This window comes from Juglans microcarpa x Juglans regia, chromosome 6D, assembly GCF_004785595.1.
Source record: "Juglans microcarpa x Juglans regia isolate MS1-56 chromosome 6D, Jm3101_v1.0, whole genome shotgun sequence".
NCBI lineage: Eukaryota > Viridiplantae > Streptophyta > Magnoliopsida > Fagales > Juglandaceae > Juglans > Juglans microcarpa x Juglans regia.
The window spans coordinates 20,486,658-20,502,214 of record NC_054604.1 but is presented as its reverse complement, the minus strand read 5'-3'; the positions used below and the strand labels follow the sequence as shown (position 1 = coordinate 20,502,214).

At 39.5% G+C, this 15,557-nt stretch overlaps 1 protein-coding gene across 1 annotated transcript; it reads right to left on the bottom strand.

Annotated features, from left to right (window-relative positions):
• Window positions 1–1,448: 1,448 nt before the first annotated feature.
• Window positions 1,449–2,132, bottom strand: LOC121235451 (transcription factor MYC2-like). The gene has a single exon (XM_041131798.1). The coding sequence runs from the start codon at window positions 2,130–2,132 to the stop codon at window positions 1,449–1,451; it is 684 nt and encodes a 227-aa protein (XP_040987732.1).
• Between the last annotated feature and the right edge of the window lie 13,425 nt (window positions 2,133–15,557).

Genomic DNA, 15,557 nt, shown 5'->3' with positions numbered 1-15,557 from the left:
AAGATGCGAATTTCATCTTTTAAGCTGCTAAGGAAGTAGCTCAATTTGTGAGAATCTGAGAGATTGCGTTGGCGGTTGGCCAACCCTTCAAATTGGTTCATGTAAGACGCCACAATACTAGATTGTTTCAGCCTTGTCAACGCCTCCATTGGATTGTCATAGGCCGTGGGTCCAAAGCGCAGCAATAATGCTCTGGAAAAAGCTTCCCAATCACGACATAACCCTCCATCTACAACATTTTGGAACCATACCAGGGCATCTCCTTCCATATGGTAGGAAGCCATTAAGAATCATTGAGGCAGTGGCGTTTGGTGGAACTCGAAGTAGTGGTTGGCTTTAAAAAGCCATGCAACAGGATTAATTCTTTGGAAATGAGGGAAGTCAAGCTTAACTCCTCTGTTGTTGAATCTTCTTGCGTCATGGTTCTCCATTTCAAGGTTGGCTTTATGGTTACAAGGTGGAGGAGGAGGTGAATGGTGCTGTTGGTTTACAAGGGTCCGTAACATATCTTTCATTTATTGGACATCAGTTTTGAGCTCCCTGATATCTGCTTTTACTTTAATAAATTCCTGATGGTGTTGTTCTACTTGAGTTTGTAAGGCATCTAGGATCTGGTATTCTCAGCCATGGTAGTGATGAGATTTGTTTGGATGAAAATGGGATGAATCTATTTGGGTAGGATTGAATTTCTGGGATGAAGAGGATCTGTTTGGTTGGTAATGGGTGTATTTGTTTGTGTAGGATTGAATTTCTAAAATGAATAGGATCGATTGTCTCTTGATACCAATGTTAAGACCTTGCTACATATCTTCTTCATTGCGGGTTGGTTGTATGCAGGATGACAAATGGATGAGGATGCAGGTTGCGTGTGAGAGTAAATGGATGAGCACAAGCTGTTCGATAAAAAGCAGTAGAGCCACACCATTCATTGATAGAGGTCCTTCTTCGAGGAAGGATCAACCTCTATACAAGAAAATACTTCAAGCTACAAATATTCCAGATGATTCCTCTCAACGTCCTTTCTGCTCTCCCTTATACCCAGTACAATACTGACAGCATCTTTCATAACAGAAAAGAGAAATAACGATACAATAACAATGAAAAGCAATAGTACTAAAATGACAGACCAAACCAAAACGCACAGCTTCAATGCCAAAAACGCAATGCTTCAACTAAAATAAACACCCAGTATTTTTATTTCTCTTAGCTTCAAACGGCAACATATCTCTTTAACCCACACGACATCGTCTCTTCCTCTTCAACAACATCCCACTACGAACCAAAACACTTCAACACTTCAATGCTCACACTTCAGCACTTCACTTCCGTAAGTCCACTTCAGTTCATCTTCACATTTTAGATCTAAGTTTTCCCTTGCCGTTGCTAGCACCATGACAGTCGAAATTGAAGAGAACTCTATTCATCAGATCGGAGCTATGTAAAATCAACTACTTGGTGCCCAACTCCACGACGCCATTTACCGAGGGTATGCACACCATGGTCTGGAGCCCGAATACTTGCCCTTGACGGGCACGTTTGCACGGCGAGTCGATCAGGCGGTCCGCTCCAGCTACCCAGACTAGATTCGAATTGGAAAAAGCCTGGCCCGCAAGGCCGCCGCCGTTGACGAAGGAAGAACCATTCGGTGTCGGTGACCTCTTTGTTGACAGAATCGTCGCGGCGGATGCGGCGGAGTCTGAGATCAGAGAATTGAGCTCGCGGAGCACCTTATTGTGGTGTTCTTGCTCTGCCGCAGACGACGTCGTCTTGGCCTTGCCTTTTGACTTGTCATCGTCATCGGCATCCTTGTAGTAGCCGTCGCCCCAGTCCAAGATGGATGCGCCGGAATAGTCGTAAGAGGACTGCCAGAAGATGGCGTAGGTCCAGGTCTCACGAGCACCCTCGATGAGCGCTTGGAGGTGCTGCTGGAGGGTCTCCTTGTTGAAGAGCGCCACGGAGGGCTGGGATTGCGGGAGGGCCTTTGTGGGGTCGGCTGACATGGAAGTGGAGGATTGAGGTTGCAGTTGCTGAGCCTGAGGAGGAGGGGGAGGAGGCGTGGGCCGGAACGAGAGATCCGAGCTCATGAAAGACTCTATAACCGATGGGTTGTCGTCGGACGTCCATAGATTCATCGACAGTGTTATCGGATAATCTGTCATTCCATGAATAGGGCCAAAGGGGTCTTTCGGTTTTTGCAGAGAGAGAGATGTAAGAGAGTAAGATGAGCTTTGAGCTTTAGAGAGAGACATAAGATGGTGAAGGCGTGGAGGTTGAGGAGTGGGGAGGGAATAAGAGAGCGGGTTGAATTGAGAGTAAAATGGGGTGCATTTGGGTTTGGGATTTATTTGCAATGCATTTGAGCTTCATTTGAGATAGAAAAAGTGAAAAACACAAAAGAGGGTGGGGGCGGTTTTGACGAAAGGGGCGGCCGATTTAATTCGTGAATGGATTCACTATTTTTTTTTTTTAAGGGGATTCATTGGTTAAAAGCCGGCGGATACATATAGTTTTCGTTTGTACTGAGTAAAGACTGACTGGCACGTCTGTCTTCAATAAAACCATACAAGAAGAAGAAGAAGAAAACACCTCTTCTGATGTTAACAACGCTAATAACGGATATTTTACCAAATAACATTATTTACAATTTTTTTTAATTATATGCAAACTAAAAAATAATGAACTTTAATAATCTCCTCTCTCGTCTCCTACGTGTAGAGCTTTTGTTTTTTCGATCCTGTCATCTAGTGTAGGGTTTGGTTTTCTTTTCTTGATTCAGTATGGCGGAGGAGTTAGACGAGCTTCATGGAAAGCTATCGTTGACAGAATCGGAACAAGAAACAGTCCTTGTTAGTGCCGATTTGGTTAGTAACATTGTAGCAAGAGGCGAAAGATGTTTGATTGTGCAACTACTTACTTTACGTAACTACAATCAGGGGGCTTTTAAGCAAATGCTTAGAAGAGTGTGGCGCCCTGTGAGAGGGTTAAAACTGCAGGAATTGGACTCTAAGTTCATCATTGTAGATTTTGAAGACGTATGTGATAAGGAACGTGTTGTTCGTGATGGCTCGTGGACATTTGATAAAAACCTGGTACTAGTAAAGGATTTTGATGGATTCCAATAGGTAAAGCAACTATAGTTAATGATGGCATCTTTCTGGGTCAGGGTGCATGATTTACCCTTGGCTGCAAGAAGTTGGAAAGATCATTGGGAAATCATTGGGTTTAGTGGAAGACATTGACCTGCTAGATGGAGAGATTGCTTGGGGTGAATTTATGCGGATTCGAGTATGCATTGACATTACGAAACCTCTGTTGAGAGGGAAGAAACTTTGTATTGGTTCTAGACTACCCTACTGGGTGCGGTTCTCATACGAGCGTTTACCAGACTTTTGTTATATTTGTTGGAGGCTTGAGCATGCGTACTGTGACTATGAACAAGCGAAAGATTTTGATGAAGCGAACACACCTTTTCCTTATGGACAATGGCTATGGGGAGCTAGGCATGGAAGCTTGGCTATGGTACTAATGGCCGTCGTTAGTCGTCACCGGAGGAGTGCCCCAAGTCAGGGGATAACCGAAGGGATGAGTTTTTGCATGAGGAGATTATGACGAAAAATACTCCACCAGCTGAAAAGGGTAATCCTGAGTCATTACGTGTCATGCAAACGGAAGTTATGGAGCATGTTGTGGAGGCCGTTGGGGGTGGATTCAAATCTGGGATAGGGTGCGATGGAGACAGATTATTGAAAGGGATAGGATGCGAATCAAGGGAGTTTCCAGGTCCATAGGAGATCCCTCTAGTGTTTTACCCGAAGCCTAAATCAGTTATTCAATCTTCGCATTATTCTTCTTCGGTGGATGTGGGCTTGAACGTTTCAGGCCCACAAGACTTAGTGATTGAGGGGCTTATGCTGAATGAGGCCCAGGTGACTACAACAAAGACGAACGTCTTCAAAAAGGAGGGCCTTTGCTTAAAGAAGAAAGTGCATCCTCTGTTGAGGGTAAGAGTCAGTCGTCTTCGTCGAACAGGGCTCATACCACAAAACGAAAAGCAGTATCATCTGAAAATGAGTCTCCTTCAAAGGGGGGAAAGAGACAGAAGCTGGTGGTTCTGGGGGCTAGCGAGGTGGAGCAGTTACATGAAGTTCGAATTGATCTATCAGTAGAGGCTGGATCTCAGCCCTGCCGACAACCATGAAAACATTGTGTTGGAATTCCCGTGGGCTTGGGAACCCACAGGGAATTCGTGCATTGCTTGATTTGATCACGAGAGAAGATCCCGCGATGGTGTTTCTTCAGGAGACAAAGTGAAGACTCGAACCATGGAATTATGTAAGTACAAATTGGGCTTTACTTCTTGTCTTACTATCGATTGCGTAGGGAAGAGTGGGGGATTGGCGTTGCTTTGGAAAGAGAATTTTTTGGTCCGTTTAAAATCTTTTTTCCCAAAATCACATTGATGTTATTGTTAAGGAAGATGATATTTGTGAATGGAGGTTTACGAGTATCTATGGGAGCCCCCATATTGCTAGTAGATTTGTGACCTGAGACCTAATTCGTAATTTAAGTACTCTTGATGATAGGCCTTGGATTGGGGGGGGGGGATTTCAATGAAATTCTACAGTTGAATGAAAAGCGGGGAGGAAGGTTAAGGCCTGAGAATCAAATGGAGGTGTTTAGGGATGTGTTGTCAGATTGTTCCTTGCGTGACATAGGTTTTCATGGACCTAAGTTTACTTGGTCGAATAGGAGGGATGGCGATGGTGCAATCAGTGAGAGACTTGATCGTTTTCTAGTTAATAGTAGCTTTTTTGGCTTATTTCCACAAGGGGTGGTGAAACATGGTGTGGCTACACACTCTGACCACTTACCCATTTGGTTGGAACCTGAAGGCCTGTTTGTGGCGAGAAGAAAAAAAAAAGAATTTAGATTCGAAGCAATGTGGGTAGGGGAGAAAAAATGTGCTGAGATTATTGAGAATGTTTGGAAGACTGATAATGGCGTTAGTCATAATATGGAGGGAGTAATGAGACTCATTAAAGGGTGTGGTGAGCAGTTGGCTTTGTGGAACAAAACTTCTTTTGGACACATAAAAAAAGACGTTGATGCTGCTAGACATAACCTTGAGAGCATCCTAGCTAAAGATGGTGAACAATCTGATCCTGTGGGTTTATCTAAAGCTCGAGAGGATATGCAATTATGGCTTGAGAGGAAGGAAGTGATGTGGTGACAACGCTCTCGAGTGCAATGGTTACATTAAGGGGACCAAAATACTCGTTTCTTTCACTCTCAAGCTAATATGCAAAGGAAGAGAAACTGGATAAAAGGTCTCAGAAATGAGCAAGGTGATTGGGTAGAAGGAACACAAAGGAATGATCTGATTGTTGAATTTTTCTAGCAACTCTTTTTGACATCTGGGTAGAGTGGACAAAATGGTGTTTTAGACTTTGTGGAGAGGAGAATAACAGCAGATATGAACCAGTAGCTCACAAAGCCTTATGTAGCCGAGGAGGTGAAGATGGCTCTTCAAAAAATGCACCCAACCAAGGCTCCCGGACTTGACGGTATGTCTCCACTCTTTTTCTAGAAATATTGGCATATTGTTGGACATTCTGTAACTCAAGCTGCGCTGTATTCTCTAAATTCGGGAAGGATTCCAAAAGACCTCAATCATACTTTAGTTTGCTTAATTCCATAAAAGCATAATTGTGAGCTAGTATATGATTTCCGACCCATAAGCCTTTGTAATGTTGTGTATAAGCTAGCTGCAAAAGTGATAGTTAATAGATTGAAAAGCTTGCTATCTGCTGTTATATCTGAGACACAATATGCTTTTGTGGGGGTAGACTAATTATTGATAATGTATTGGTGGCACATGAGATGATCCATTATCTGAGGCAGAAAATAATTGGTCAAAAAGGTTATATGTCCCTCAAATTGGATATGAGTAAAGTATATGATCGGGTGGAGTGGATGTTCTTAGAAAAAATTATGTTGAAGTTGGGATTTGATGTTTCTTTTGTCAACTTGATTATGGATTGTGTTAAAATAGTTTATTTTTCCATCTTGGTGAATGGTGAGTCTCTAGGGCACATCACTTCTACTAGAGGCATTAGGCAAGGGGACCCATTATCCCCTTACCTTTTTCTCTTTTGCACTGAGGGACTTATTGCCTTGTTGACGGATGCTGAGAGAAGAAATGTAGTGAGAGGCATAAAGTTTGTAGAGGGGCTCCAAGTGTAAATTATCTTCTCTTTGCAGATGATAGTCTTATTTTCTGCAAAGCTGATCTTCAGACAACTTCACACATTCCGACTTTACTAGATCAGTATGAGTTAGCCTCTGGTCAGCTGGTGAGCAAAACAAAGATTGCTATAGTGTTTTCTAAAAATGTTATTGAGATGAGACAGCGAGAGCTTCTTGCTTTGTGGGGTGTCAGGTCTTTTCAGCAATATGATAAGTATCTAGGTTTGCCAAACCTAGTGGTGAGATCGAAAACTAGAGCATTTGAGGATATTAAAAGGAAAGTTTGGATTAAATTGCAAAGTTGGAAAGGTAAATTATTATCTCAAGGAGTGCGAGAGGTTCTTATTAAAGCAGTAGCATTATCCATCCCTACTTATGTCATGAGTTGTTTCAAATTACCGGTAGGGTTGTGTCGAGATCTGGAGAGGATCATGGCTAGATTCTGGTAGGGGCAAAAGGAAGAAGAGAGGAAAGTGCACTGGATGAGTTGGCAAAGGTTGTGCCTGTCCAAATTTAGAGGTGGAATGAGTTTCAAGAATTTACAATCTTTCAATATGGCCTTGCTAGCAAAACAAGGGTGTAGGATTTTGCATAATACTGGTTCTTTGCTCCAAAAAACTTACAAGGCCAAATATTTTCCACAAGTTTCTTTCTTCCAAGCTAGGCTAGGCCATAATCCTTCTTATGCTTGGAGAGGGATATTTGAAACTAAAAAATGGCTATGGGCAGGTTGCCGGTGGAGAGTTGGGACCGGGGAGTGTATAAAAATATGGAAGGATTTTTGGGTGCCGGGCCATAGATGTTACAACCAGCTTTAGATGGAATTTTAGTTACTGATACACAATAGGATGAAACAGTAGATACTCTTATTGACCAAATTACAAAAATGTGGAAGATAAGTGAAGTTGGATCTCTCTTCAATCCAAATGTGGCAGACCAGATTCTACAGATTAGATTGTCAGGGAATGATTATATGGATAAGTGGATTTGGAATGAAGAATCGAATGGGAACTTTACTGTGAAGAGCGCGTACCGTCTCATTGAAAATTTGAGTAATGGTGTTAGTTGAGAGAGTTCATCTCTTATGGCTGAGAAGAGGATATGGAAGGGTATATGGCAAATGAACGTTCCAAGAAAAATTAAAATCTTTGCATGGGAGCCTGTAAAAATATCCTACCAACTCTTAATAACCTGAGAAATAAAAATATTGATGTGGCTAATGCTTGTTGTTTCTGCCAGTCGAATGGAGAGGATGTGGAACATGCCATTCTATCTTGCCCTCGGATTAGAAGTTTATGGCAGCATTTTCTCCCTTTGTTGCAGTCAGTACAACACAATCCAATTTTCATGGAAATTGTTATGTTTGTAATGGAAAGAGGAAGTGTGGAGGATTTTACTTTGTTTTTTCTGATTGGTTGGAGTTTATGGTTCAGACATAACAAGATGGTTATGGAGAAAATTGTGATAGAACCTATGGCAGCAGTGAATCATGCGCATGCGCTATCCCTTCATAGAGTTTTTATACAACTGAAGACTTCTAGTGCAAATGAGAGGCAACAGATTTGTAGATGGAAACCACCTCCACCAAGTTTCTTAAAACTAAATGTAGATGGTGCTGTTTTTGCAGATGGAAAGAAAGCTGGTGTTGGCTTGGTCTTGAGAGATGAAAATGGCAAAGTGGTCATGGCTGCGATTAAAGTTGAAGATGCAGTGGATGCACCTGTTACTATTGAACTGATAGTTGTGTTGAGAGGTTTACAGCTTTGTCTACCACTCGGTATTCCAAATCTTGTGGTAGAAACAGACTGCTTATCTTTGGTTCAAGAATTACACGATAGTCAAGAGTCTTTCTCTCCAAATGGTAATCTGATCAAGGATGCTAAGGAATTGATGAGGCATTTTCCAGACTTGCAAGTTTAACATGTTTATAGAGATGGTAATAGGGTAGCTCATAATTTGGCACGTTTTGCTTGGAATGTTGATGACATTATTATGTGGTGGGAATCTGTCCTAGGTTTTGTAGATCATGGTCTTTGGTTTGATCAAGCTGCTATATATTGACTTCTTTATTAATGAAAGTTTGTTTATAAAAAAATAAAAAATAAAATAAACTGAAATAATTCAATTCAATATTCACATATTGAAAATTTAAAAAGATAAAATGTTGCACAACATCAATAAGACCTCCCATTGTTTAAACTAAAAGAAAAAAAAAATCATAGTATCATTCAAACTTTTCATTAGTCCGGATTATAAAGAAATTGATAACTACAGATTCAAAAAAATTAAAGCTATAACACTGATTGAAAAAAAAAAAAAAAAAAATTAAAAGCCCATCTTAAAATTAGAAAACATTGATGATAAATACAGATTTCAGAAACTTGAAAAAGCCAAGCCTCAAAGTAAAAGTCCAAGGTGAACCCAAACGTTGCAAACCTCATGCAAAAACCAAACAAAGAAAAAATCTCAGTGGATCAATCAACTAAAACCAAACAAAAGATAAAAATCAGAAAGTTAATAAATAGAAAGTTCAAAAGAAACAATGCAAACTTCTAACCAAAAAAAAAAAAAAAATCTTAGAACCACATAATGCAAAATTCTTGCAGAAACTTAAAAAAATAAAAAATAAAAAATCAGACGTTCAATCATAAGAGATTAAAACAAAAATTGGATCACTAGAAGGAAAAAAAAATTAAATATCAAATCTTGAATAATGCACAGCAATGTACGAAGAAAAAAAAAATGAGTACATGAGGTAACCAATCTATTACTATATATAAAAGCGGAGTCATATAATTCCTACATGGTATTCTATCCATAAAAGTAGATATTCTACTTATTAAATTTGAAATGTTATGTTTATGAATCGGTAAACCTTTAAAATCAATATTTCATTATGAACCATTATAACTTTTAAGTTTCATTTCATTTCTTACATATAAAGATATACCGATTCAAGACTCCATCCAAAAGCATTAATTCAACATTTATATCGTTTTATATTTTAAGCGGAGTCATATGACTTCGTTGTGGCATTTTACCCATTAAACTTGAAGTGTTATATTTATGGAGCGATAATCCTTTTAAAGATAATGTTTCATTATGAACTGTTGTAACTTTTAAGTTTTATTTCTTTTCTTATATATAAAAATATAAATCAATTCAAGTCTCCACCTAAAGGCACTATTTCAACCTTTATATTGTTTCGTTAAATAAACCGCCTTTTAAATCTTTTCGAATTTCTTCATTATTAAATCCGGTCTCTCTAAATCTCTCTCCCTCATACACAACAATCCGTGCATTGCGCGGGTTATACGCTCGTATAATTATAATGTATATATAAGTCTTGATCTCAAAGCGAAGAAGATATCCGAACCTTGGTTACGCTTTTTCCTTTCTAGGGTTTCTACGTTCCTGTACTGCCTGTATGAAGTTTTCTTATGGTTTTGCTTGGTTCTCCTAAAGTCTTCATGTATGGAGGACAATCTGAATGAATTATATAAACGCTTATCTTTGACTGATCGAGAGAATGATGCGGTGGTGGTAGTGCCGGAAAAGCTCGAAAGTGCAATTTTATGTGGGGTAAGTGCTTGATTCTTAAACTGCTTACTGATAAGCATTATAACAAAGAGATTTTCAAAGCCACGATGCGGAAAGTTTGGCGGCTTGCGATACGCGTAAAATTCTGTGACCTGAACTCAGGGTTGATTCTAGCAAAATTTGATGGTACGAGGGATAAGAGGGGCCGTGGTCGTTCGAGAAGCAACTTCTCCTGGTGAAGGAAGTTGATCAGGAGCAACAGGTTCACCAGGTCCATCTTACAGAAGCTTTGTTCTGGATTCGTCTTCATGACCTTCCTTTCATGCTTAGGAATGAGTATGTGGGCCGGTTGGTGGGAAACAAAATTGGTAGAGTTGAGGAGGTCGATCTGGACGAGGGAGAAATTGCATGGGGTGAGTACATGCGAGTTCGAGTGGCTGTTGATGTACAGCATCCGCTGTTAAGAGGCACCAAAATTAACATCGGTACTGGCAAGTCTTTCTGGGTTAGATTCTCGTACGAATGATTGTCGAATGTTTGTTATTGATGTGGTCGTCTGGGACATGCAGAAAAGGATTGTATCTTCGGTAATTCACCACAGTCTGCTACCACAGATGAACTTCCTATGGAGCTTGGTTAAGAGCTGCAGGTTATGGAGATCGTGGTAACACAGTCAATAAAATGGAGAGTCCTGACTTATTTCCACAAAAATTCACCACTGGTACAAGTTCTCCTTCGGCGACGGTAGGGGGAAGGTGGTGAGGGAGGTAGCAGAAGATGATTGGTAAGAAGATATTTGTAGCTTGAATCTCAAAAGTGATAAGGGACTGGATATCCAACCAGTAACTGACGCAAGAATCACAAAGAATAAGGGGAAGCAGCTAGCGTCTTTTGCGGAGAAGGACTCAAGAAGAAGAATGTTCATGACTCGGAGAAGGATTTTGGTCCCGTTTCTCAGGCAACTTAATGTCCTTATGTTCTTGCAAAAGGGAAAGCATATAAAGTAATAACCGAGACAGGGCCAGATGATATGCCTCAAGAGTTTATAAGCCCACATTGGGCTGCGAAGAAGCAGATGGACAGTCCCATTGAGAAGCAGGGATCAGCTTTGATTGAGAGTATTGGTTTGCAAGATGGGCTTGAGGTTTATCATATAACTGAAGGCTTAGAAGAGGCCCGAGGCTTGTGGGGGCCTGATGGTGTGACTAGCAGAAAATGGAAACGAATTTCTAATCTGAACAAAACAACGGGACCTCTGCAATCTCAAAGAATTTATCGGGGTCACTCACAAAATAGGAAAGGGGCAGTTGGTGAGGGTTCCGATGGAGCTTCAGCAAAGAAAAGAAACACATTCTCGTAAGTTGCGAGCGAGGATGATGGTGGTTCAACGGTTTGATCGGCTGTGGCGGGGGTCTAGCACCACCGGGAACTATGAGGATCATGTGCTGGAATGCTCGTGGGCTTGGGAACCCACGGGACATTCGTACCCTTTGTGATTTGATCAAGAGGAAAGTGCCCGATGTGCTGTTCTTGCAGGAGACAAAGCTTATGGTCTGTGAATTCGACTCCTATAAGTTCAAATTTGGTTTTCCTAATTGTTTACCAATTAGGTGTAACGGAAGAAAAGGGGTTTGGCAATTTTATGGGGGAGAGATGTTGACTTATCTGTTATTAATTATTCAAATTCTCATGTTGATGCTGTTGTTAAAGATGATAATTTGAACTCATGGTTTTTGACTGGAATTTATGGTAATCCAAATGCTTCTAAGAGACATCAAACTTGGCAATTAATGAGGGACCTGTGTTGAGCTTAGGGGAGTCCTTGGTTAGTTTTCGGTGATTTTAACGAGATCATGTATCAGTATGAGAAACAGGGAGGTAGGCCTCGACCAGAAAGTCAAGTTCAGTCTTTTAGGGACGTGGTGAACGAATGTGACTTGCGAGATCTGGACTATAGAGTGTACCCTTTCACTTGGTGTAATCATAGGGAAGGAATTCAGAGTGTGAGTGAGAGGCTTGATAGATGTTTAGTCAACTCCTCTTGGTGGCAACTATTCCCGAATGCTAGTGTTACACATGGTTTAGTTGCAAATTTGGATCATATTCCAATATGGGTGGATACGAAAAGATTAGTGGAACATACTAAGGCCAAAAAACTTTTTAAGTTTGAGGCCATGTGGGTGGGTGAGCAAACATGTGAAGAAATTATCAAAGAAAGTTGGGATAGAGGTGCTTCACAGTCCAATATAAGTGAAGTGATGGATTCGAGGCTCCCTTGGTCAAGTTTTGTCTAGTTACTCTTCCAGCTAAAGTCGAGGCTCCACTTCAGAAAATGCATCCCTCAAAAGCATGAAGTCGAGGCTCCACTTCAGAAAATGCATCCATCAAAAGCTCTAGGACCAGATTGCATGTCTCTTGTATTTTTACAAAAATATTGGCATGTAGTTGGAGATTTAGTGACAAAAGTAGTCCTCAATGCTTTAAATTCATGTTCTTTTCCAGTCTCTTTAAACCATACTTTTATTACTTTTATTCCTAAAAGGAAGTATCCTGAAAAAGTGTAATATCTCGCTTCCCAATAAAGACATCTTTTTTATAATTTTTAGTGAGCCACTATGCTACTAAACTTGACTAATTTTTTTTTCTTTTTAACGATATGCCAAATGCGAAAGATTCCATAATAAAACAAACCTTATTAAATACTTAAAATCTAAAACAAAATTTGCGAAAACACTTATTGAAAAAACAAAACTAAAGTCTCCAGTGCTTATGAAAATAATTCATTTAAATCTTAAACCATAAACTAAATATGACATAAACTATCTAGGTCTTTGCCTTGCCTCCCTTGGTCAAGTTTTGTCTTGTAGTCTCGTTCTCATAAATGTCATCACCTGGGGTGGTTTAAAACATAAAAAAAAAAAAAAAAAAAAATACAAAAATGAGTCAAATACTCAATAAGCAACATATTATAAAGTAAACATAATAATATAAAATTTCTTGAAAATATATATACTCATAAATACATACGTAAATAACATGAACATGAACTTATCTTTTACTTATCATAAGCCGATACCCACTGTTGACCCCCGTGAGTTAGGATTAGCGAATCTAACTAGATTCTAATTCCATCTATGGCAGCGGGTTGTGGAATCCATATATAAGGAAGATATACTGAGTGCACTATCAGTATGTACGACTTGGCAATGCAATATGCCCATAACATAGGTACCGTCTTCGTATCATAACATATGTCATTACATATCGTATCATTCATATTTCATCATAATCATACTTGCATGCTTGTCATATCATAGATTTCAAAAGAAATCACATTTTCTTCATAACATGTCGTGATACTTGCATACTCACATAAAATCATAACTTTTTATAAACAATTTTATCCATAACTCTCATATAGAACATGGTTTTTTATAAATATGTCAATGCATAACTCTCACATAAAATCATGCATGACTTTCCATAACTTTTTTAATGTATAAATTATCACATAAGATCATGAGTTTTCAAAACCTTCACATAAAATTATGATTTTGATAAATACTTTAATGTATAAATCTTTACATAAAATCACGATTGATGTACGTAAAAATGGGCTTCCAATGAAGGGTATACATACATAACATTTTTATAAAGGAAACATGCTGTTTACCATATGTGTAAGGGTATGATCATACTACTTACCTTGTTACACTAATCCACTATTTTCAGCACGCAATCGGTTGCCTATAAAAATAAACACGTAATTTGCATAAATTTCTAATTTTTTTTTTTTTTATTGAAAATATGAACTTCATTTCATAGAGTTACTAAAGACCTCAACTCTGAGAACAAGATAATTGATCAACAAAACATATATGTTCAACAAAAGATGGAACTGTATGCCACCATAGCTGCATATGAGAACTATTCCACGCTTGTCAAGCTAGGTGATGTGCTGCAGCATTAGATAAGCGACCATAATGCTGAAACTTGCAATCCCCAAAGCTCTGCATTAGTCTTCTAATTTCAGTAATAACCGTTCTCATAGCTGTATAAGAAACTGTTTCATTATTGACCTCCTCAACCAAGTGTTGGCAATCACTTTCAATCACAAGGTTTTGGATCCCAATATTTAGACAGAATTGCAAGCCCCTCAAAATAGCTGTGGCCTCCACAATTTCAGGTTCCAGAAATTCCTCCTCCCCTCTACTTAGAGCCATAAGAACAGATCCATGAGAATCTCTGAGAATAGCCCCAATACCAATTTTATTTTGGTCAAAGAGCAAAGCTCCATCACAGTTTAACTTTAACCAATTAGCTGGTGGAGGAGACCACTTGTAAAGCATTGACTTGGAGGCACCTTGGATCTGCAAACCAGCTGACTGCTTACTCTTTTTTGAAAAAACAAAGTCCATAACTTGTAAGGGAGGTAGATTAACACATTCATAAATCATTTTGTTTCTCCTAAACCAGAAACCCCAAGCCATCAGAATAAAATCAGCAAAGTCCTATGAGAAATCTCCTGTAGAAACTTGCATAACAGTAGCCATGAAAGAAGAAAACTAATTGAACTGTGGAAAGTTAGGAAACTTTCTCACCCAATGTTCATGAATGGAAGGACAAAAGAATAATGCATGAGCTAAATCTTCAAGACTATGATCACAGAAAGAACAAGCCCTATTCACATCCATCCTTTTACTAAGAAGATTAGCCTTCGTAGGAAGTATTTCCTTACAAGCTCTCCAAGCAAATAGTTTGACTTTGTGAGGGATTTTTAGTTTCCATAAGCCATTCCAGAACTTCTTTGTAGCAGCCCCATAGGATGTTTCCCCCACACTTTCTACAGAAAGTTACTTAAACAACCTGTATGCACTTTTAACACTAAAGCATCCACTTCTTTCATGCTCCCATACCCACATATCATCTTCATCAGAATAACTAGGATGTAGCCTCAGAATTGTCTCTGTAATTTTTGGATTGAAGAGAGATCTAACCTTAGGCAGGTTCCACCACTTGGTATTATAATCAATCAGAGAATCAACCTGTCCTTTCAGTTCCTCAGTCCTCCCAACCTGTTGATTATTGTGAACCATAAGTTCCTTCCTCAACTCTCTAAACCCTGGCAGCCATACATCATCAAGAATATGAAAACTTCTTCCATTCCCTACATTCCATCTTCCACCTTTTAAGAGTAGCTTCTTAGGCTCCCATATTCCTCTCCAAGCATAAGAGGGAGAGTTACCAAGATGAGCCTCGAGCAGATTGCCACTTGGAAAGTACCTTGCACTATAGATTTTATGGAATAGAGAGTCTTTGTATTGCAACAGCCTCCACCCCTGTTTAGCCAGCAATGCCATGTTAAAAATTTCCAATTCTTTGAAGCCTAGACCCCCAACAGCTTTAGGACAACACAACTTATGCCAACTAACCCAGTGAATCTTCCTTTCATCATTTCTTTGCCCCCACAAATATTTAGCCATCATACTTTCAATGTCAGTACAAAGTTTAGAAGGGAGTTTGAAACAACTCACTGCATAGGAGGGGATGGCAAGAGCCACAACTTTGAGAAGTACTTCCTTACCCCCTTGAGAAAACATGTGGCCTTTCCAACCTTGAAGCTTTAACCAGACTTTTTGCTTAATCTCAGCAAAAGTGGCCTGCTTGGATCTACCAACAATAGGGGGTAGTCCTAGATACTTATCATACTGCTGGATCTGATCAGTACCCCATAAATCCATAATAGCTCGCTTTTGGATAGCACTGATATT

Coding starts and splice junctions, on each gene's coding strand:
- LOC121235451 (XM_041131798.1), bottom strand. CDS start 2,132: ATGAATCTATGGACGTCCGACGACAACCCATCGGTTATAGAGTCTTTC.